Source organism: Gallinula chloropus, assembly GCF_964237585.1.
Source record: "Gallinula chloropus genome assembly, chromosome: 1".
Classification (NCBI taxonomy): Eukaryota; Metazoa; Chordata; class Aves; order Gruiformes; family Rallidae; genus Gallinula; species Gallinula chloropus.
In genome coordinates, this window is record NC_140085.1 from 91,449,481 (window position 1) to 91,474,138 (window position 24,658).

A 24,658-nucleotide genomic window follows, 5' to 3' on the forward strand; every position below is an offset into this window, starting at 1 on the left:
GGGCCCAGGGCGGCAGGGAGAGCGGCTCCACTCCAGGCCGCGAGTGCCGGCTCCGCAGGCCGCGGGGAGACGCGGGGCGAACACCCACCTTGCGGCGGTGGCGGTGGCGGCGGCAGGAACGCTCGCGCGGTTCTGCTCGCCGCCGCCTGCCACGTCGCTGCCGCAGGTCGACGCGCGGCTGCGGGACCGCGGCCGGACGGGGTGAAGCGGGCTGCGAGGCGGTGGGCGCCCAGCAGCCGCGGCGAAGCGCGCACCGGCCGCACGGGCTGTGGCAGTGCCACGGCGCTTCCCCCCCTTCCCCCCCCCCCATCACCCCCTCCGCGCGCAGCCGTAGCCTATCAGCCAGGCTGCCCTGCCTTCCGCCAGCCCCGCGGGAGCGCAGCCGGCACCTCGGAGCCCGCCAAATCCCCCGTTACCCGGACGCGTCGCAACCGGGGGCACCGCCCGGCCCCGACCCCCGCCCCCGCCTCCGGACCGCCGGCCTCACCTGGCGGGGCGGTGCCCTGCCGCCCAGCAGCGCGCGCCCCCTGCCTGCGCCTGGGCCCGCCGCCTCCCTGCGCGGGCGCGCGCTCCCTCATGCTCTTTGACAACCGACCCGCTCCCCGCGCGGGCGCAGGGCACCGCCCCTCAGCCGCGTGACTCGCCTCCGCCGCCCCGCCCCCGGACCGCGGAGCGCGCATGCGTGCGAGAGGCCGGCGGCTTCCCCCGCTTCTCCCCTTTCCCTTCCTTCCTCGCTTTCCCGCCTTGCCCGACGCGGCTTGCCCGCGCAGGCGCGTCGCCGGCTGAGCCGGACGCAACGCCGAAGCGCTGGTGCGTCGTCACGTGCGTGTACGACAGGAGGCGGCCGGGAGGCGGCGGGCGGTCACGTGACCGGCGGAGGGCGGGAGTGGGGGGGCGGGGCTGCCGGGGCGGCCGCCGCCGCGGAGCTTGACTTATCTATAAGAGGAGGAGGAGGCCGCCGCCCCCTTCCCCTTGCGGTGTCCGCCGGCGGCAGCATGCAGAACGTCATCAACACGGTGAAGGGGAAGGCCCTGGAGGTGGCCGAGTACCTCACCCCCGTGCTCAAGGTGCCGGCCCGCGCGGAGCCTGGAGGGGGGCGGGGGGGGAGGGGGGCACGGCGCGCGCTCCCGGGGCTGCTGGCGCCGGGGGTCAGGCGGCCGCGCTCGCACTCGCTCGTGGCGGGGAGGCCGGGGACGTGAGCGATGGCCTCGTCCCCCCACACCGGGGTGTCCCCCACAGCGCGGCCGCCGCTCCCGCCCGCGCTGGGCCTTGTCCCGGCGGGGAGCGAGGGGCGCCGGCCTGTCCTCTCGCCGCGAGTGCTGCTCCCTCCTTCCTGGAGGCTGCCCGGCGGCTGCGGCTTCGCTTGCTGCCCGGGCCTGAGGCACTGTGTGTCTGCGGTGCCTTGACGCGGCCGGTGGAGGGTCTCTGAGGGCGCGGGGCTCCCTCCCTGAAGCAGGTGCCCGGTCAGGGGGTGGCTGTGCCGGCGCAGCCTTGCAGTAGCTCCGGGGCGCGCTGAGCGGAGAGGAGCCGGGTTCCAGCTCGCGTCTCACGAAGGGTGAGCGCGTTCAGCTGGGAGCCGCAGGCCTCGGGGCGCCGGTCCTGCAGCCAGAGGAGCGGCTGGCTTCGTGCCGCGTTCTGTTAGAGCGGCTACACTTCAGCCGGTTGTGCTACCAGGCGTAGAAATCCGACGGTGCTTGCGGTTTTATGGTGTGACCTGCACGCCTTGTACTGTGCAGCCTGGACCTTTAGGCAGGAGGGGATGGTGCTCGGTTATTAATTGAACTTATTTTCCTGGTGTGTGATACACCCTTGCCTGGATAGCGGACCTTTCCAGGGCTGCCAGCCGACGTGACATACGCGGGCTGCTGTGAAGATGTGATGTGGAATGGGGAAGTGCCTTGTTTACCTTAGCACAGCTGCTGTTGCACAGCTGGTGTGGTAGTGGAGGAATTACTGTGCCCAGATATATTAATTGAGATGAGACAGGAGTAGAACCTCTGACAAATTGGAGGTGATATTACCTGTATAAGTTTCTTTTACAAGGAGTTGACATAAATACTCTAAATTGGCACCTCTGAAAAGAAACTACACCTGTGTCTTTTGCTAGTTTATATACCACAACGTTCATAGATGAAAAAATGAACCATTTATCCTTGAGGAATAGAGGATAGGTGCCTTACTTTCAATATGTAATTCCAGAAACACAAGCTCATACAAGTTGCCTACTGCTTACAGTTTGCTGTTAAGTAGTAAGGGGTCTCCACTGTGGTGTTGCATAATGCGTTATTGAGAACTCTCAGTTGCATGGCAATCCAAATCGGGGTTGATTGTGTTTCTTTGATTTCCATTAACTAGCATATAGCGATGCGATGGTGTTTCTACAGTTGCTGGTTTGTTTATCTTAATCTTGTTCTGAAATGGTCTCTTCTTTGGAAACTGGGCAGAAAGGAAGGACCCTCTGTCATATGTAACAGGTCTGCCTATTTAATTTTACATGGCACAGATGATACCATGCACCAGGGTGAAGCATCAAGAGCAAGCAAGTTAAGCAGTGGCTGGTTTTCTGCAGTGCTTTCTGAATGATTGAATAGGGCAAAGTTGTAGCCAGAACTGAGGTGCTTTTCAGTTGCTGTTTTTAGCCTTGATAGAAAAAATATCATGAGTACTTCACAGAAGGAAGTTAATCAGGAATTGCTGATGTGAAAACTTGAAATGTGAGCCGTATCATGCTTGAAACTGGGTTTTTTGTTTCAAAGCCACTCTTAGGCAGTTCTAACGCTACCAGATTTCCCTGGTGCTTGAGGCTTTTCTGAAGAAAAAAACCCCAGAAGTGTGAAACAAAACATGCTTGCTGTAGATTTGAGCATGCTAAAAATGTTGCATTCTTAAACTCCATAGGTGTCACCTTTAATGGAAAAGTTTTGTATTTCGCCATGCAGAACTGAATCGTGTTGCTGCTTGCCATATCTTCTCTCCTCCATAAAAAAACAAACCCCGTGACAAATGAGAGTCAAAACTGCTTCTATACAGTGCATAATGAATACACAGAAATGGGTTCCAAGAGAGTTAAAAGCTAAGGCTTTCTACATAACACTTTCTACCACAGAGGAAAGTCAGTTTGATCACTCATTTTGTGACCTTTCTTAACTGCAAAGCCTTGTATTGATGCATTGCAGTGCTGTTCAGTGCCTAGAACAGTCCCAGAGTCCTGACTGTGAGAGTCACTGATTCCAACTGTGCTTCTGTCCCTTACTGCTGAATATAATACTGAGTGCCAGGGATCTGTTCTTCATTATGGACAGAAATGGCTGAAGAACCAACCCACACCCCCCGCCCCACGCCCCCAACAACTTTGTAGATGTGACCTTTTTTCATATACCCCCCCACCCCCCCATTCTGCACCAAGTAATTCTGTTGGCTCTTCCATTATTGGGTAGGTAAGCAGGCTGCCTATCAGCTCTGACAGAGATTGCCTCCAAGCTGCTTCACAAATTTCTGTGGATAGAGCTAGTTCCAAGCCAAAAGTAGAGCAGATGTGTGTTTTACCAGTGGAGTTGGGATGCTTTGATTTGTCAGCAGTTCTCAAGATTTCTAACCTTTCTTTATTGCAGGAGTCCAAGTTTAAAGAAACTGGAGTCATTACACCAGAAGAAGTAAGTATTTAAAAACTTTGAAGTACATTTTGAAAGTAGTGAACACAGTAAAACTTATCATCTCAGTTTATGTCTTTGCTAATTAATTATTGCTTCTTGAAAGAAATTCCACTAAATGGAAGTTCTAAATGGCTTTTTTACTCTACAGATGAAATAGACCGAGATAATTCAGCTTGATATCTAAATATGGGATCCTTTTTTTTCCTATATTTTGTTGTAAAAAGCTTGTAAGGAATCTTGTAGTGGGTCAAATATGCCATTTGTCATAGTAGTTCAGGACTAGGCCAGGAGTATGTTGATTTGAATGGTCTTTTCCCTTAAGCAGTTTGGAGGGAACTTGTATCTTGGGAACTGTCTTTGCTTACCTCACTTTTGGTTCCTTCTGAGGCTCTGGCTAAATCATTACATATACCTGTCCACACCAAGGAGCCACTGCCCCTCTACAGGCTGCTTCAGGCTGGCTGCAACTTGGATTGCTGCTGTGCAGTCGTTGGGTTTTTCTAAGGAGTCTGCTTTGAATAGAAAGAAAGGGGATTTTTCCTAGAATAATAAAAGTGCTGATTGTGCAGTGCTAATTTGACTTCCTTGTTCTGCATTTTCTTATATTAGAGTGCTACTGTTCTGGAAGTACGCTGTCTTTGCAGAGGGGTAAGAAAACAATGTTAAGGCTCTTAGGTAGAATGAAAGAAAAATGAGACAGGATTTCAGACAGGAAGACAAGATGGACCAAATGGTGACTGCTGCAGGTAGATAATGTGAATAGAATTATATTTCCTTATGTTAGTACCCACCATTTTTCTGCTACGTTACATGACAAGCAAGCACTCATGTTTTCTGTGATCCAGAAGTGCACCACGTGGGAAAACAGGCTTAGCAACACAGTGTTCTGCTGTCCTGATAACCATGTGTGTGCCTATATATTAATGTTTATGGATTGCATAATGTATCATCTGTAATATATGTAAACATAACAGAAAGTCTAAACAAATGTTCTAGTAATGCTTAATCCCTTCTTGATGTATGGGAGAAAACTTTGTTGAGGCACTGAAAGAAAAAGCACTTTCTATAGAACCACTCTGAAGCATTAACTGGTTTGCAGCATTTAAGCACCAGTAAGAATGCAATAGTGTGTGTTCTCTGTGTAAAGTTAGATGCTGATAGGATGAATAAAGTTCAAAGCAGTAGTCACCGGGAAGAATTACACAGCAAGATTTGTTTTTTGCTAAATGTAGATACTGGCACAGAGGTGATTCCTTTGACAGTGTTCCCTCTTCTCTGATGACTTTGGTCTTCATATAGTAATGATTGCTAAATAGGATTTGAAGTCACCTGTAACGATGCTAGGATGTTACCTGAGTGAGTTTGGATTCCTTGGGTAATGAATCTCAATTCAACAGGATTTTACTCTGAGGAGCGACGATTTTAGCGACTTTGGGGGCGTTCCTGTGGCTTGCCTCTGAATATGAATCAATTAGCAGTAAGGGTAAAGTTCACTCATAAAACACAACACCTACTCCCTCTGTCCATATCTTTGTGCTTGATTTAATTGCGTCAGTCTGACATCAGTTCTTGCTAGTTAATACCTCAAAGATAACACCTGTTTTAGTTTTATATGTAAGTACAGGCAAGTCTTAAAAGTCATTCTTTCTGGGAGTAGAAATAAGATGTCCTAAAATGGATCTCTTGACACTTCTGCAATATTGTTTCAGATATGAGATGGCATTAGTGCTTGAGAACTAGAAATTGAAACCAGCCTGATTAATTATGCTGCCTTGGCTGGAGAAAACACAAATGAAATTTTAAGTTTTGGTTTTGGTTTTCACATGCCTTAAATTGTGTTCTTGTTAAATAATATATTTTAATGTTGGTGTCACAATCAGTCTTTCAGTTCCTTTAGCAGAGAATTTTAAATAATTCTGGAGTCTTACATGTTGTTTATTGTTATGTAAAGGCTAATGAGTTTTGCATGTGTACTGGAAGGGATTGCTGTTTCCTTTGAAAGGAAGATGTCACTGTTGCTAGATATGGTTCTGGGGAAGAAGTGAAAGGAAGCATTTTTGCAGAGATTAAATCTGCTAATCTATATGTGCCCGTTGGGGGGGTTTCTGCCGCACTGACGTGCCTTGCTCTGGAGGACAGGGTGAGAACGTGGCTGACACGCTGCAGCATCTTCGGGTCTGCTAGGAAGTATCCTTTAAACTGGCATTTTAAGACAAGAAATCCACTTCAACAGTAAGTGTGTGCCTCCTTGTCAAAAGTAACTGCTGCAAAGAGCACACAGCTCGATTTTGTTAGATGCAGGCTTGGCTTGCCTGCCTCAATTTACAGGCACAAAAAATAACCCCAGTGGGTTAGGCTTTGCTGGGTGGATCTTGAGAATATGCACAAGTCTAGTGTGAGTTTTCCAACATTGCTTAGAAATAGTGACATGATTTTTATAAAAGCCTTCATCTCTGATACTAAGAACAAGCAGAGTAAAGATTTTTTAAAAGCTATTTCTTCATAATAAAGTTATGCATAAGTGTGTTTTCGTGTACCAAGTACATGAACATGTACTTGGTTGACCATATTTAGTTAACATCAGAGGTGAACTCTCACAGGGTTGGTCATTACTTAAAACGTATACAGCTTATTCCTTTGTTGTGGTTTTCCCACTGGTTCAGTGAATTGATGCCATCTCACTTCTTGCTGCAAAATTGTTTAAATTTTTTTTTTAAACCCTTTACTGTCTTTGTAAGACTTTGGAGAGCAGCAAATAAAAAGTTTCTTCACAAAGTAAATGTTACAGGGTCTAGACAACTCTTTTGCTTGTTATGACTGGTAGGTAACATCACACCTTTTGAAACTATGCAGATTCACTGTTGTGCTTAGTATGCATTTCCTTCAGGCAAAGTTGATTTAGTCACTGAATTTTCATGGCTACCTGAGAAATTGAGTCAAAGCATAAAATTAATATAAACTGTTATTAGTTAAGTAGTTAATTAGTCAAAAGAATGTGCAACTGAAATATTAATATTGAGAAAAATTGGAGAATGATTGGTTTATGCTATATTTCACAGAACTTTATTTTTTTTCCCTGCCTTAACAGTTTGTTGCAGCTGGGGATCACTTAGTTCACCACTGTCCTACTTGGCAATGGTAAGTAAAAGAACTGTATCTTCCATGTGTTTCCATTGGATGCAACTGTACGGTTGTCTCATTTCAGAGCAGTAGATGAACTCTTGCACTAGAACCTCTGCTGTTTTTATGATGAGGCTGTCATTAAGTCAGGCAGGACTTATTGCTCTGTGTAGCACTATTTGAGATGAGGATTTGTTTGGGGATTAATTTGTTTTGTTTTCCTAAGGCTGTAGAGGAAATGAGCTAGTACATACTGACTGCTTTCAGCGCTTAGCTGCAGTAGTCATAGGTCTCCCTGGGCTTGTCTTAGTATTTGTGATTGGAAATTGCAAATGCCTTGTCCAACTGGAATAGCTAAAAACCAGATGTAATTGGTGGATTTTAGACAAGCATTTGTTAATTACATTTGTTCAAGCTGGCCTACATCAGATCATTTTGTGCAGTGCTTGCCCTTAGAAATTACTTACCTTTCATGCACAGTAAGGTTGCAAACAAGGTGCTTCCTCATACTTTACTGGTGTCTGACACTATAATCAGTTAGTTCCTAGATGGAGAGTTTCTGTGAGGTCGGTAGAATCCAGGTTCTTGGCTCTATACTGTGCTGTGAAGAGCTGAGGGGGGAATTACATTGGTAGAATCATCACTTCTTAAATATTTTTTTACTGTCTCCTTAAGAGTACATGATGATGAGTCTGGCCTATGTGCCAGCAGTTTGGAGCAGGCTGATTAGAATGTTAGGTTCTTACTCCAAACAAAAAACCTCTGAAGGTGAAAGCAAATGCTTGAGTAATGTGAGTTTGGCAAAGATTGCTTAAGCTTTAGTGGCTAGGACTAGTTTTAATACATGTTGAGCTCTGTTTCTTGCTTTTTCTGAAGAAGCTGCTTTCTACAAACATTTGGGACTATGTTCTAGCACATCCTAGAAAATTTCATGTAGTCTGGATTGTTCTGTCAACCCATCTTTGCTTGGCCATCTCAAAGTGAATGATGTTTTTGAAGCAGAAAATAGGTTTGATCTGAGACTCCAAAGTTTAAGGGTGGCCCACCTTTTTGACCTCATACCTAAGTCCAAGTCCTTTGTGTAGACAAAAGTCATCACAAAGAGATGCTGAGAATAGGCCAAACGAGTATGTAAAATGTTCCTGCTATCAATTGAAAATAGAAGGGCTCTTGTTTGCAAGTCATCAAATTCTCAACCTTTTATGGTACACTTCATTTTACAGGGCTTCAGGAGAAGAACTAAAAGTCAAGGCTTATCTGCCAACAGACAAACAGTTTTTGGTAACTAAAAATGGTAAGGCTGAAGTTTAAATATAAGTTTTTCTTAGGGTTGATAGCATGGCTGACTGTGCTATCAGCTCTACTGATTGTCTGTGTTGACAGGGGAAGCAAATATCTTGCACTTTGGTTGTTTTGGCTTTGCAACATTTAACGTTTTTTCTGTATATCTGAAAATCTTAGAGTTGTTAGTAAGGCTTTATACTAGTAATGCAGCTTGTCTTGCTCAAGTAGAAATTAAGCTTAAACACTATAAACCTCCTTTTCTACCTTTTCTTCCTCCATTCTTCAGCTCATATTCAGTGTCTAAAAGGAAAATGTTTTTTCTTCTTTGTTTTGGAAAACTTGGGCTATTTAAATGTTCCCAGAATACCTTTAATGGTGACACCGATACTTCTAGTTCAGATACATAACTAATGCCATTATCCCTTTCAATAACTATAGTATAAAATATAATTTCAAATCAAATTTTGATCAGGCTTACAGTTGTGTATATGTAATACTTGAGGTGATTACCTTGATGAATAAGAAAGCTAACATCTTGGCACAACCATGGGGAAATCACTTCCTTAAAAGACCTTGCATGAAAATATGCCAAAGAAAATGCCATTAGATAATCCTTCAGTACTAAGGAGCCTGAAGAGATTTTTGCCTGCGCTGGGCTCTGTTCTACACTTTGATTCCATTTGCTGGTTTCTGGAGTCTTGCAGTGTGCTGTTGTGGGTAAATGCTAATAGTTGGCCAGGCTTTCCCAAGATGGTCTTGATGGCTGGGTGGCCGAGCGATCCACTTCGTTTCTCTCTTCCTGCCACTTTTAGGGTCCCACATTGCTCTGAACTTTCCAGGTTGCATTTCAAAATAACGTGTTTCCTGCTGATGGTGACACAGGGGCCTACTACCCCAGTAAACATTGTGGGCTATGGGTGAGGCTAGGAACTGTCTTGCAGACCTCATTTAGGAAGTCCTCAGAGGACTTCAGTGTGGCTTTTCAGAAAAGGAGATGAGGGGTGTGAAAGGTCTGGAAGCAGTTTACAAATGCTGCACTTCATGCAGCAGTTGTTTTTTCCACATTAGGGAAGGAGCATTTTTTCTTTCTTGCTCCTTGTTTATGATGTTGGAAAATGCCTGGTTTGCCTTAATCAGTTCCACGTTCTTTCTTTGACTACTTTCTGAGAACTTTGTATACATCTGTACTTGAATGGCTCTGTAATGCACATGACTGAAGTTATTTAAAATAACATATTAATTTTAACCTCTTGTAAACTTCTAGATGTTAATTAGTAATTAAACGTTCTTAATATGGTACATAAATAGCTGATGCAAACTTCTAGCAGAAGTGTAAAGAAAATTAGTTCAGTAAACTGATGCTAATCCAGGCAAAGTTGTACATAGACTAAAAGTTGTTTAACAATGTGAAGAAAGCTAATAGATTGTCTTGAGCTGTTAGCAAACAGATTGACAGTCTGTGGAGACATGAGAAGTTAATTATTTTCTAATCCTTAAGAGTTTGGATGGAAGTGCTCTAATGGGTAACAAAAATGAACTTTTAAGGTTGCTGTAAGTGTTGTACTGTAAATTAAATAAAATGCCTGGTACAGCACACAAACATATTTTTCTTGAAGTTGATGCTTTTGCTTTGGAAATGCGGCTTTAGGCTTCTTTAAAGGGTGTATGAGAGACTACCATGTCTCAGGAGGCCTTGTAGAATTAATTTCTTGCTCCATTAGGGTTTTGTGTGGGAATAAGCCACATTCATTGTTTTGCAATCTTTTTGCAGTGCCATGCTACAAAAGGTGTAAGCAGATGGAGTACTCCGATGAGCAGGAAGCTATTATAGAAGAAGATGATGGTGATGGGGGATGGGTAGACACGTTTCACAATGCAGGTATTCGACTTCTTGCTTCAGACTCTGCATTTTGTAATCTAAAAGACTTTCAGTTTCCACTCTATACAAGGAAGATTTTACTTGCTAATAGATGGCTGTGTACTGGTACCTAACCTGGAGAAAATGCATGATATTGACAGTTACCTACCTGGTTGGTACGTGACTGCTCGGGAGTTAAACTGTATGTCTGTGTATGCCCAAAACAGGCTGCTACTTAAAGTGTTGATAGGAGAATACTGAAATAACTTAGTATTAAAAGGCTTGTAGATGAAGTCCTTAAGGACATGATCTGGACGTGGACTGGTCAGGGTTAGGCTGTGGTTGGACTCGATGACCTAAAGGGTCTCTTCTGACCCAGGTGATTCTAGGTGTAGTGGCTCATTCCTTAGTAAGGTGATCCTATGAAGAGCATGCTAGTTCAAATTAGTTGTTTGAATATACAAATTTCTCTTTAGCAAGGTTGCATATGATGCATGTTGTGATAGTTATCTTAATGACAGCCTCATCTGACTTAATTATTTCAGTGTTTCCAATTCTCTGTTGGAATTGTTGGAAGGTGCTATAACAGGAAATCATTGGAAAATAGCTATTTTCTTAGTATCTGAGGTCACTGGGCAAAAGAGATGCACTAAGAACAGTACAGAGGACTCTGGGAGATGATCCTTTTTTTATACTAAGTACTTTAGGTAAGCTTGTGCTTATAGAGATGTCTAAAATTACTGCTTTATGTTCATGTATCTCTGCCCAGGGTTGACCCTGGCTGGAGGCCAGATGGCCACCGAAGCTGCTCTATCACTCCCCTTCTCAGTGAGACTGGAGAGAAAAGAGAGGCTTACGTCTTGAGATGCGGACAGGGAGAGATCATTCTGCAATCAGCATCATGGGCAAAACAGAGTTGACACAGAAATAAAAATGGATTTAACTTATTACCACCACCACCTCTCCCCAAGAAAGTACCCAATGTAAATGGAGTGGTGGATCCAGCCTTCAGCCATCTGGTATTGGCTGTGTCAGACCTGGGGGGAAGCTTCTAGCAGCTTCTTGCAGAAACCACCCCTGCTCCTCATCATCTTGTGTGGGGCTGTGTGGGGACAACCTGCTTCACCAAGGGTTTCCTCCATGGTCTGCAGGGACATCTTTCTCTCTGGCACCTGGGGTGCCTCCTCCCCTACCTCACTGGCCTTGGTGTCTGCAGAGTTTCTTATATCTCACTCCCTTCTCTGGAGGCAAAAGGCGGCTGCTTGCGGGATTTTTCTCCTAAATGTGGTTCCCAGAGGTGCTGTGACCATCACTGATGGGCTGGGCCTTGGTCAGCAACAACTCTGGCCTTGAGCTGGCTGGTGTTTTCTCTGTGGGGCCTGCAGAGAGCTTCTGGCTGCTGCTTGCAGAAGCTGCCCCTGCAGCCCCCCTCCTCAACCAGAACCCAGCCATGTAAAGCTACGGCACACATCCTTGAATTAAGGATGGGTTTTTTATCCCTGCTATGGATAGACTCCTCTGCCAGGCATAACTGGTTTGGGCACCATGTTATAGTAGCACAACTGTAGGACTCTGACTACACCCAGCCAGGTCTCCAAGCACTGTTGAAGGAGATAAAATCTGTTTCCACCCATCTGTATAAATGTGCTTTATAACACCACTCTACCTGGTAGGAAAAAACACACCCACCAGAAATGCATTGTTTCTAAGCAGCATTCAGTTGTCGTTCCTTTTTTTAAACAGTTGAGGGCATTCATACATTTCTGCTGAGCAGTGGTTTGATTCTAGGGTAGTTCTCCATAATGATGTAACTTTTTTTCAGCTGGAGGGTTAATCAGATACATGTATTGTCTGGATTCAAGCAGAATCTTGTTGTGCATCTTGGAGTACTTGGTGACAGTTGTGGTACAACTAGAAAGCTAATCCAAGAGTTGATGCTGCCATTATGTGGGGTGGGGTTTTATTCCTCTCAGTTAAAAGCATTGAGTTTTCTGCTACACTATTGCTTTGTTACAAACACCTTGCTTTCAAGATGCTCAGAACTATTCATAAATGCATGCTTTGCTCAGGAAGTTCAGGTCTGTTATTGTGATGTGAATGCCATTATTGAAGTAGTTTTTTATGCAGAAACACCTTAAAATAAAACCCAACACATGACTTTGCAGTGTTCCATCAACAAAGTTTGTGTAATGTGCAAGAGTTGTGCTGTTGTGCTCCATGCTACTGTCATGGCTTGTTTGTGGATGTGCAGCTCCAAGCTACCAATACCAACTAAACAGCCCTTCAAATAACAAAACTTTTGTGAGCTGTACCTCATACAGCTTTGTGAGGTCTCTGCAACCTCTTATAGTATTATGTAACAAATCGAACTTTAACACAAATTTCTTGTTCAATTAACAGGCGTAGTGGGTGCAACAGAAGCAATTAAGGAGATCACACTAGACAGTAAGGTACTTGCTTCTAAATTTTTCTCTTCCTTTCTTACAGGATGTAAAGGTGTTACAAGTCTTACCTGCAGCAGTCTAGTACTGCCTGTGAAAGATTAAAAGATGTTTTTTTCCCTGGATGCATTGCAGATCTGCTTTGACTTTCTGAGCCCATGATCTTAGTCTGAGCGTGTGCATCACCTTATTACTATGTGTTTACTGAGGCAGCGATCTTTGGAATGCCTTTGTTTCTCTCTGAGCTATGGGAGCTTAATCCACCCAAGCACAAAGCTTTGGATTTTTAAAAATTAAGGGGAGAGAACAGGCTGCCATGTGCTACCACACCACTGTGAAGGGCTCAGGACACTATTGGTGTGATGAACAGTGAAATATGTGTATTTCAGGTGGGACTGTGCTAAATGAAGTAAAAATACTGCTTTTTAACAAGTCAGTAATGTAAGGGTGGAAGAAACATGATGGAATACCTGAAGGAGATCATTATTTCTGCAAAACACAGTTAATTGCAGAATGTTGTTGTGTAACTGCTGTTGAGTGTTATGAATTAGTACACAGTGTGTGTTGAAAAACTCACTTCTTGTACAGGATGTCATTTCTTGGACCATGCATCCAGTCCAGAAGGATGATTCTTTTTCTGCTAATAATCTCCTTGAAAATGCCCTTCACACCTTAGCTTCTTACTATTTTTCTTTCAATGAGGCAACCAGCCACCTGATGCTTACAATTAGAGCAGCTTCTAATCCTAATCATTATTTGGAGTATTCCCTTTAAAGTCTTTATGAAACCTGAATAAATGAGACCTTTTCCCTCCTGACTTCTTTTTTTCCCCTGGGCTTGTGTGTTGGGCTCAAATGCTACAGAGGCCCAAAAGAAAAACTTGTTGGAGAGCTTGTGCCTTCTTTTCTTTCTGTTGGATTGTGCTTCCTCAAACAGTATCCAAATATGATATTTTTGAGGGCTCTCTTGTGTCTGAAAAACAATTATGGAACCCTTGCACTGTTGACTGTGTCTAGGTCATGCAGTCGTGGCTGTTTAGTCATTGCTTGTCATTTTAGATAGGTGGGGTTTTTGAAAAGAAAACATGGACTGTTTAACACTGTGTTTATTCTTTTTGCTTAGGAATTAAATAATTCCTGATTACAAATACACTAAAAAGTTCTCCTTTAACTTTGTAATGTTGTACTGGGGTTTGGGAACTAAGTTTGCTTCATAAGCAAATATTTGAGTTCAGTATAGTCTTTCTAAATATTGCAGAAATTATTTTTCTCGTTTGCTGTATGTATTGACTCAGCTCATACCTTAAACTGGTTGGGGCTGTTAAACTGTGTTAGATGCAGCAGTCTTTTAAGCAGTGTTTTCAATTTAACTTCTAAAGGATAATACAAAAATACCAGAACGTTCAGCATCTTGTGAAGATGATGATGAGGAAGACGAAGGAGAAGCTGCAGACATGGAAGGTACTTCCTTAAATTGTGCTTTCAGACCTTTACCCTCTAAGAAAACACTACTCTCTTTTTGTATGCTCTTTATTGCTTGTATGGTCTTAGTGATGCAGATTAACTTGTGTGGTGAAACCTGTGTGAGTGTTAGTGACTAGGAAATTAATTGGATCCAAGTAAGTAAAGATTAGTGACTTAGCATAGCTTCTTTCCTGCTTCACACCTACACCTAAACTCGTTGTGTACTTACTGTAGTCTTGGTCAAACTTGTACTTAAATGTGTGGTCTGGTGTGGGGGTTGGGAAGTCTACCTGAGTGAAATATCTTTAGATACACCTTGATGTGTTTTACTGGAATTGTTTATGAATGAGAAATGTCATGACTAGCTACAGGCTGAACACAGAATTCTATGGGTCTTCTTTTCAGAGTATGAAGAAAGTGGGCTACTGGAGACAGATGATGTGAGTGAAGAGTTCTCTACTTCCTCTGATACAATGCTTATTGCCAGTATGAGCACAAGCAAAGTAAAAATGGTTAGGGATGGCTGACACATCAAGTTTGCTAGAGCACTGTAATTACTGAGCCTGGCTTCTTATGGATTCGCTTCTTGCCAACCTACTGCAGTAACCTTAACTCTTAGGTCCTCCAAGATTTGGATCACAGTAACTTTGTGGTTTTTTGCTGATCCCTTTCACTCTGCTTATACACAGTGCTGTATTCACAAGAGGTAAACAATGCAGTGGCTGTTGTTGGGGCTTGCATGTGGGGAATGAGTGATTTATAGGTTCAGTAGATTACACTGATGAACCAGACTGTCATGAGAGAAAACAGGACACCATTATTTGTGGCGCTCTGCAAAGATTTTAATGAAGCCAGCATAACTGAAGACCTCTGCTGCCTGAATTTCATTAGAAATGTCTGTTGGGTTCAAAGGTTACTGGTGAAAGAAGGGAGGGGGATGTGCTGGTGCAGTTGCACACTTCCTTAAGAAATAAGAGCTTTTTAAAAAAAATAACCTGAAGGTAAAACAAACAACTACGTGGGAGAGAAAACGATACTCTTAATTTAAAGATAAAAACAAACTTCAAAAGCCCATTTTTCTTTTTAAATGTTCACTTAAGAAGATTAATTCAGTTTTACAGCTTTACATAACTACTTAGGATAGGAAAGTAGGGAACCCAAACAGGACTGTACTAATATTTTCGTTTTTACCTTGGACCAGGCAACGCTTGACACAAGACAGATTGTAGAAGCTAGCAAAGCTAAAGCTGATGTTGGAGGGGAAGATGCTATTCTACAGACTAGGACTTATGACCTCTACATCACATATGACAAATATTACCAAACTCCAAGACTCTGGTTATTTGGATATGATGAGGTATAGCTATGTTGGCTTTTTTTCTACTTCTACGAAATGAGACTCACTGTGTCAAATAGCAAGGTTCTTTTGTTGCTACTTATTCATAGTAGAAGTTGTAAGGGGGGAAAAAAAGGGAGAACACTATTACACAGTCAAGAGTTGCAGACAGAGCTTCTGGTACTTGTTGGAAGTAGGAACAATTTCATTGATAACTGTACTTGGTAACTGAGTGCACTTGGAGGGAAGGAAATCGTGGTAGTATCATTTGAGTTTGTTAGCTCTGCAGAGCTAGTAATAACCTCAGTCAACTTAGTTGTGTGTTTTCTTGATCTTCAGGAGGAGAGGGACAGATAAACCACTCTTCTGCAATGACTACATTTCTTGAGTTAAAATTGATTAGGGCTTATGGCTCATACCTAAATGGGACCCTCGATTTTTCTCAAATATATTGACTTTAATGTTTACCCGGTATATTAAAAATGAAAAAAAAAAGTGCAGTACTGTTTCTGTAGTACATGGATTTTAGCACACCCTGTTTCAGCATACCTTCAGAACTGCTGTATATCAGAAGCTTATAATTTATGGTGTCTCATCTGTTAATTATGATAGAACTGCTGAGGAGCAAAGCATTCTTTGCTTGTAATGCTGTTCTGTTCCTTTTCCCCATATAGCAACGGCAGCCTTTAACAGTAGAGCACATGTATGAAGATATTAGTCAAGATCACGTCAAGAAAACAGTGACTATTGAAAACCATCCTCATCTTCCTCCACCTCCCATGTGCTCAGTTCATCCATGCAGGTACGTCTGTTTCTGGTCCGATTCAGCATCCAGATACAAGGCACTACACTGGTCTTAAGGATTTGGGTTAGGTTTGCTGGAGGCATTTCCACAATTGGCTGCCGTAGTGATCTGTTGGCTTCTGAGGGAGCATGAAAAGAGGATACCAGCTATTCTCTGAAGTCATCCCAGCACTCACTGCTGAAAGTCTGTTCTGCTTCTCTCAGGTTGCTTTTCCTCCACTTCCCTGCAGGCTCCAGAAGGTGGCAGGCTACTAGAACTATAGAAGAAAGCTCATTTATACTTCATTTGCTGCTCTTTTTGGGAGTGTAACAGTATAAGGGATGTTTTAGGAGCAGAACATGCTTTTTGAACATGAAATAATTCTCTTATTTTCTAGTTAACTGCCTTCTGCTCATCCAGAAGTCTTGGAAATTTTCCACTTACAAACAGAAGCCCTCTAACAGCCAAGCTGAAATAACACAAGTACAAACACTTTTCTGCTGTTTTCTCTGCATTTCCTGACCAAAACATAGGGAGTCTGTAGCTGCATGGTTTTGGTTTTTTTTTCCCTATGTCTTCCAAAGATGTCTTTTGTCTTAGTCTCTGACATACCTTTAGATGTCTTAGTAATACAAAGCCAATGTCTTGAACAGTGTAACTCCTCAGCTTCATGATAGAATTAAGTTCTTAGATATGAGACACACTGTGTAGTCTTGCATATGATTAAAAAAAAGAATCCCTGAAGTGTTTGTTTAGGATTTATGTCACCAGCTGAAGTGTCAAATAATCAACTTGTAGACAAGTTAGTGGTAGGTGTGGCAGATTCCACATTCAAACAATTCCTAAATCAGAAACAAGATCTTAAGATAAGCCTTGGGAAGGGTATGCCATTCTTTGGAAAAAGAGCAAGGAGGCTTTGCACCAGGTAGTGTATGGCTGCTTCTGATCTTGTTTTGAGGGTGTATATTCATGGGCTTTGTAATGTCTTCCAGTTCGTAGTTCTTTAAGTATTGCTTTACAGCAGTCTTGCTTTCGCCAGGCTCTCAGACTTACACCTAGACAACACTGAGCAGGGAAGCAGTTGTATGACTAGGAAATAGCTTTCCCCCTAGTTTAGCTGTCTTGCAGGAAAAAAAAAATGAAGTGGTAAAGTTTGTTGTTGGTCTTCAAGTCCTCAGGTTTAATTCTATGCTAACACAATAGGCCAGTGAAAGTGTTGGTCTTTGGTCAAGAGTACTACAGGAAGTAGAACTTAGAGGAGTGTTAGGAAAAGAATAAAGAGTGGAACAGGAAACAGCATAAGGCCTCTATTAATCTGTGGCACCACCCACGTGTGGAATACTGTAGTACAGCTCTGGTCATCTGTTCTGTAGTCTGAGTTGAAGGAAGGTTAAAACAGGAAAAGATACGGAGGGGATTATCTGGGATAACTGGGAATATGAAGCTCTTATAAGAAATGACTGAATAACCTGGGACCAATTATGATTTCAGTGACCTTCATCATTAATGGCACAGAATGTGATGTATTAGGTGTTTTTTTTCTTTCCAGTAATAAAGCTGGTGGCATTGAATGCTGCTTGCTGCTGGCATGTTCAAAGCCAGAAAAAGGATCAAACTCTACATGTAGCATCTAATTAAATTAAATTAAGTGATATGATGCTAATGAAAGAAAACTTTATCAAGGGCTTGTAAAAGGGAAGTTACTAGAATGCTCTGGAATTCACTGGGTCACATGCTGCTGGAAACTGGTAGTGCTTTGGGGGAGGCATTACAAAGTACTTGCTTCGGGCTCATTCTTGACCATGTACTGTAAGACAATAAGCAGGATGAGGCAGACCTTTATTTGATCCATTAAGTTATTCTTGTGCTTTCTATGAGTGTATCAGTCTTAATACGTCAGCCTCTCCATGACTTTGGCTGTCTTACTGTTTGCTGTCTGCAGGGTTTGGGAATCAAAATGGATGCATTTTTTTGTGCTACTCCTGTTTTTTTGAAGGAGTGTCAGGTAGGATGAATGTAGGAGGGTTTAACAGACTGGCTAAGAAGAAAATTACTAGAAGAAAAGGAGACGAAAAATAGTCTGAAGCACAGGTTTAATATGATTGCTGGAAGCTCAAAATAATTTGTTGGGAAGAAGCTGCTGTTGATGGATGCAGGCTGGGAGGGCACTCAGCAGAAACAAAGATGACTGGGTATTTGAGCATGATAGCCCTTGCTGACTAGGTAGACCTGTTCTGTGGTTTGGGGTTTTTTTACTGGGCTGTGGCTGCAGTGTAATCCACTTAATTTAACCATTACTTTGCAGACTAAGAACCAATGTGATGCTAGACTGTGAGTTTGGATTGAGAGTCTTCATGGATGAGAGCTCTGTGTGCATCTCTTCACTTTTGAAGCTAGTGACATGCCTTTGTTATGTAATCCACATTGACTCTTGAAGGAATGGTTTGCATCATGAGATTTGTTCCAATTTGTATTTTAAACGTGAAAGATGATTGATAATTGCAGTGAGGCGAATTTGTTGGTAGTCTGAAATGTGAAGGATACTGTCTAGTCCTTCCCAAAAAGTAATCTAGTTGACTGGCAACTACTTTACATCAGAAAGTTTGAAAAGGTAATCTTGAGACTGTGAAGGAAGAGGCTAAGAGCATATCTAAAATGCAGGTTTTAAGCATGTTCTCTTACTCTCCAAGGTGGGCTATTCTGTTGTCTCAAGTTGCTAATGCAATCAACTGTGAGAGTGTCTGAACTTCTGAGGTTACAATAGACCGAAATGTTTATTCTTAGGTAAGCTGGGAAGCACCAGCTCTGCTGATGTTGTTCTCCCTGCACGTTACAGGAACTGTGACGTGTATATCCCGTTCTCATGCGTCAGAGAAAGTAAAATAATGGCAGTTGGGGGCTGCTGTCAGCTGCTTGAGAGGGCTTCTATTTTGAGTAGTTTGTTCTGTGCTCTAAGTTGTATTTCTTGTCAGCACTTTTACAGTACTGGGGGGAACGTAGTCAACTTCCTCATTAATTGCTGCAAATGAGTTAAATCTCAATTCTCAACTTTTTAATGTGGGTGTTATGAAAGGATTATCAAACCACTTTACTAAGCATGTTTACAGTTAGATGAGAGTTAATTGCTTAATTCCAAGTGCTTCTTTTTTCTCCCATTCCAAATCAAATGATAGGATTCTGAACTCCTTTTTGTCATATGTACTCCAGATACCTGCAGGGAAGTGACTAGAGGCAATTGCTTGGATTAGAATTGTAGGATCACAGAATGTGTTAGCCTGGAAGGGACCTTTAAAGGTCATCTAGTTCAACTCCCCTGCAGTAAGCAGGGACACCTTGAACTAGATCGGGTTGCTCAGAGCTTCATCAAGCTTGACCTTGAATGTCTCCAGGGATGGGGCCTCCACCACCTCTTTGGGCAACTTGTTCCTGTGTCTCACCACCCTCATAGTGAAGAACTTCTTCCTAATGTCTAATCTAAACCTGCCCTGCTCCAGTTTAAAGCCATTGCTGCTTGTTCTATTGCTACATGCTCTTATAAACAGTCCCTCTTCAGCTTTCCAGTAGGTCCCCTTCAGGCACTGGGAGGCTGATATAAGGTCAGCCTTTTCTTCTCCAGGCTGAACAAGCCCAATTCTCTCAACCTGTCCTCACAGGATAAGTGCTCCAGCCCCCTGATCATTGTTGTGGCCCTCCTCTGGACTCGTTCCAAGAGGTCCATGTCCTTGTGCTGAAGGCTCCAGAGCTGGACGCAGTATTCCAGGCTGGGTAGAGGGGCAGAATCACCTCTCTCGACCTCCTGGTCAGCTGCTTTTGTTGCAGCCCAGGCTGTGATTGGCCTTCTGGGCTGCAAACACACGTAAGAAGTAAAATTCACACAAACTAGTGAGTTGTAGATCTTGAAGTTAACTGACTCTTGCGGGTCCTGAATGCTTCTAATTATGACAATTGTAGGGGTTTTTTCCACACCTGTCTCGTGTGTGAGCAGTTACAGGCAGTGAATCAAATCAATAGGTGATTTATTTTTCTTGAAAGTACGCTGTCCTAAAATGTCATGTGCTTTGCCTTCCATTATGAAAGCTTATTGTGGTTGTCTGCTACATCAAAAGCCCAGTGGAAGGACTTTTATCTCTGTCACCTTCAAGGGATGGGATAAAGTGTTTCTGGTGTTGGTTTTTTTTTTTCTCATACATCTGGAAGCTCTTTGCTTTTACTTCCTGATGGCAGGTATTTTGCTTCTGGCTGATAGTGAGAAAGTGTCAGTATGTCAGCTGTGCAGAAATCAATGAGTAGTTAATAAATACTTTTGACTGACAGCTCTGCCAACTGCAAAGCAGGAGAGGAGCTCTTCAGCAGGAAAGGGAGCATTTCTGATAAGACCATAAAGAGTCACCTGATCAGTCTAAGAAATCAGCTAATTTCACCTTATTGTTTAAGCTTTTAATGTATGGTCTTAATTCTGTAAATATCCATTTATTTACAATAGGAACAGCAGTACTTCTGACTTGGTTATGAATAATTCATTTATATTACTTCAACCCCTGCAAGAGTTGGTTGATACACTGGGAAGTAAATTAGGTGACCTTAGCAGATACTTTGTCTGATCTGTTTAGTAGCTCAGGTGATCTGCAACCTGACCCTGGAACAAGCATTGGTGAGCATGTAGTGTATTTAGTCAGCTTGAGTTAGGAATTATTTCGGGGGGACTTCTATTCAGAAGTAAAAGAAAAAATGAATACTGACATTTCGAGATAGTGGATGTTTTAGATGACATCTCTCCCAAAGTTATGGGTTTTCTTTCCATTGGGGGTACACATACTTCATATTAATTCCTCAAAATTATCTTACAGCAGGAAACTGAAAACAGGAAACAGACTTTTCAAAGCTTATAAAGCACCCCCAAAGCTTTTTATGAGTGAGTATTGGATGGTAAGAATGGCCATTATGGAATTCCAGATACCAAACTACCCCTTAGAAAACAGAAAAGAGCAAATGTCATTGAGCTGTATGAAGTTGAGCCAGTATCCTGTTGGAGGCTTCGAATAGCTGTAGGGTGGTGTGTGGTCTGTGCCAGTGCAGGAAATAGTCCCCCATTATGGACAAGGTCGGAGCTTAAGTTTTGACAGTGGCCAGTCTCTATCTAGAAGCAGCTGCCCTTGGCACCTGATACAGCGTGTGCTCTGCAGGGGAATCATCAGGATCCAGAATTGGAATCAACTGTGAGTGTTGGCTGATTTGCCAAGACCAACAGCACAGTGAACAACAAATGCTGACCTTTAGTGTTTCTCCAGACTTGCGTGTTCCTGTTTACAGCGCGTCTTGGTAACTTTGCAACAGCTTCCTTCCTTGTGTTTGCAGTCACTGGCAGCATGATTAACTTTGGAGGTGACTACTAAATGTCAGTTACTGGTCAGCTGTTTAGATTTGCATAATGGTACCAAAATATGGTTGGAGAGTTATGCAAACTCTGCTTACCCCTCTTCCGTGTTCTCAGTGGGCACACAAGTTGTTCCAGGACAGGTATTTTAAACTCCTGCTGTTAACTAGCTTCCAGGGTTGCATAGCCCTATATGACCTCGCTGATAAGGGCTGCATACAGAATCATGAATTTAAAACAAAGTTTAAGTCTAGATAAAAGCAGGATGAGTTACACAACCTGGGAGCTTGTGTTAAAAATATATAAATAAAATATTAATCACCTGTAGAGTAGTTTTACCCTCTGATTTGGTATGTTCTTCATCCCCTGGTTTATGGGGTATAAAAGCACTCCTGAACACTACTTCTGTATTGTAACTGATTGTGAAAAGATTTGAAGCTATCTTTGAAGTCTTCATCATTGGAGATACTCAAAAGCATCCCAGCTGAGGTGGTTGTGAGCAATCTGTTGTAGTTTACCCCTCTTTGAGCTTGGAGGGTTGGACTAGATGATGACTGGCCTTTTCCAACACTAGCTGTTCTGTGATTCCATGTTATATTCCTTGGTTCACTTCTGTACACAGATGTTTGTGTGGTTCTGAGTAGGTCTAGCGTGTCACTGAGGAATTAATGCCAAAACACAGCAGCACAAGGAAATGCTTGTCTTCCCCTGCAGTACTTTACAGTAAGAGAGTTGTGAGAGAGGAGCAGCTATCTTGGAAACTGTTGGTCTGCCATAAAATCCAAGTCCCTGCTAGGAAAAGTTTCCAAGCCCTAAGTTGGTCCCAGAGCAACTGTTCTGAGTTTGTGCAGGGTAACTCTAGCCAGCCTTTCCTAGGGAACTGTGAATTGTTTAAGTATTTGGTAAGTCTGAAGTTCTACAAGTTTGAGTGTAGCAGAGGCAGCCTAAAAAGTCACAGTGGTTTCTAGGCAGCAGCAGCAGTCATCTGGGAACTTCCACTGACTTGCTATTGGTGAGGATTACCTTCTGGCTTCTTTGGTATCTAGCAATTAAAACTGGTGATGAGCAACATGTATTGACACTCATTATGGCATTCAGGCTACATTGTAGCTTAGAGCATCTTTCTCTTCGTTTGTGAATGTAGGCAGTTGGAAAATAATGTTACATTTGTCACTTTAATACTAACTTTCAGTTATTGTAGGAATTCTTTTTTCTTTAAGCTGAAGGTTTCCTCTTCCTGCTTCAAAACTAATTTGCACAAACCTCATCTTACTGAGGTGAAAAAGGTGGTGCTCTTTCCTTAGACTATTTTCGGTGTTTCTGGTCTGTTTTTCAGGCATGCAGAAGTGATGAAGAAAATAATCGAAACTGTTGCAGAAGGTGGAGGAGAACTTGGAGTTCACATGTATCCTTTTTTTGTTACTACATAGTATTCTTAGAGGTTTCTTGTGGTGTAATAAGCTGTTGCATCAAGGTTCATAAACTAGAATGTAATTGTGTGAAAGCAGTAAACAGCCCTTCCCTGGTAATGCTTCCTAGACTTCTGGGGTGAGCTTGTTTGTGCAAATTACTGATCATTGTAGGTGGTGTGGGGAGGATGGCAGGAGTGAATGTTGGGGAGTAGGGTAGGATTGAAGGGACAGGACTGAGCCCTTGTTCATAGGGGAATGAAGAAAGTAGCTGTGAGTAGGAAACAGGTCCCAGTGTAGGAGAATGAGGCTGGATGTTCATAGACTCAGACCATGGTGTAATCATTCTTCTTGGTGCAGCAGCTACTGTATCAGGTTTGGATTTCAGATTTATTTCTGAAAGATGCAGAGGTTTCATTATTCTCTTCTCTGTGTGTGAGCAGCATCTTGATAAAACATGCAGCTGACAAAAAAGCAATGGAAATTACTGAAACAGTTCTGAATATCGGTATCAAATGCCTCATAGTAAGAGTTTTCTTTTAGTGAAGTGACTGATCTTAGTTAATGCTTTGCAGTAATTCATACTGCGCTTTCTGACTTGAGGAACTTCCATATTAGAAGCAAATGTGTCCTTTAGAAATAGTGTTCTAACTGATTTTGCTGATACAAGGCAAGCAAGGAGGGGGAATTACTGACCAGCTGTAAACCATGAATCAGCAAAATTCTTGTCACTGTATGAGTTGAGACTTGCTCAGTTTGTGTGGCAAACAAGTGAAACTGAACTGGAAATTAACTTACCTGGTAAGGTAGTTCAAGTCTTCTACTCTTCAGTAGTTAGAAATAGCTCATCTTCAAGATTTTGATTACATTTTTGCTACTGCTCAACAAATTGAGGGGGTTTTATTTTACAGTCCGTTTCTTTGCTCATTATCATGTTTGTCAAAAAATGGTCCCTGAGACTGACATGCCAAAATGGTAGGTTTTTACTTATGTCCAGCACCAGTGTAATCTAGTTGTTGATGTGAAGTTGCAATTTACTCTAACTTTTCAGTTTGCTGTCTGCCTCAGTCCCAGGTGGGGAGACCCTTGTGTTTATAGTTATCTGACATCACCAGACTGTAGTTGTAGGCCCAAGATGCATTTGAAGGTGATAGACAAGGTAGATGTCGCTGGTCATCTCTACAAAGGCAGAATTCTCTGTTCAGTGAAGTTAATCTCTCTACTTTCCCCCATCATCAGGAAGGACTCTGTCAAAGGATTGTTCAGGACAGGAACCTACTTCTTTTTCTGAGCCATTGAAGCGCTGAGGAGGAGCCTGCTTTCCCTGCAGCTGCAGGATGGTGGCTAGGGCTTAGCCTTAGCTATAATTCACCATGGTATTTGTTAATAACAAATATTAAGTATGTGAATGGGATTGTAAATGTTTGTGTGGTGTTTGTAAGATTTATTGAAAATAGCTCCTGGTTCCCTGCTTTGACCTAAACTGGAAAGGTCTGTATGTTGGGGCAAGCATCTGGTGTCATTACTGGAGTTCTATATTCCTGGTTCCCGTCTGATTGCTAGGTATCGTTTTCCTATTGGGAAGAAACACTGTTGAGCAGGCCTGTGACTCTGACTTCTGCTTTGTTTTACAGGATTTCTAGCTGTTGCACATTTTCCTTAACAAGGAGCTCAGGTACCTTCTTATTTTCTTGAAATTTGTACAGGCCGTCATTCCAACGATAGAATATGACTACACGAGGCACTTTACGATGTAAATCAGAGATGTTCTCCTAATTACTGAACCTTTTTTAAATAACCCATACATGTGACCTATACAGCATTACACACAATTTCTGTAACTAACCTTTTATCAAGTTGATGCATTAAAATAAAATGTTCCATTACCAGCCTTTTTAATAAAAATCTTTGCGTGTAATGTAAATAAATCACTCAT

General features: G+C 42.8%; 1 protein-coding gene across 1 annotated transcript; it reads left to right on the top strand.

Moving 5' to 3' along the window:
- The first annotated feature begins 901 nt into the window (after positions 1-901).
- ATG3 (autophagy related 3) lies at positions 902-24,658 on the top strand. Its single transcript, XM_084272314.1, has 12 exons — positions 902-1,067; positions 3,612-3,653; positions 6,742-6,791; positions 7,997-8,067; positions 9,829-9,936; positions 12,316-12,365; positions 13,735-13,816; positions 14,225-14,259; positions 15,021-15,176; positions 15,830-15,957; positions 22,650-22,718; positions 24,398-24,658. Exons 1-12 carry the CDS (start codon positions 996-998, stop codon positions 24,477-24,479), a joined length of 945 nt encoding a protein of 314 aa, XP_084128440.1. The 5' UTR covers positions 902-995; the 3' UTR covers positions 24,480-24,658.

Bases quoted from the DNA above. Each gene is read 5' to 3' on its own strand.
- ATG3 (XM_084272314.1), top strand. From the start codon at position 996: ATGCAGAACGTCATCAACACGGTGAAGGGGAAGGCCCTGGAGGTGGCC. The intron at 15,177-15,829 runs GTATAGCTATGT...TTCCCCATATAG, and splicing joins GGTTATTTGGATATGATGAG to CAACGGCAGCCTTTAACAGT. The intron at 22,719-24,397 runs GTATCCTTTTTT...CAAGGAGCTCAG, and splicing joins GGAGAACTTGGAGTTCACAT to GTACCTTCTTATTTTCTTGA.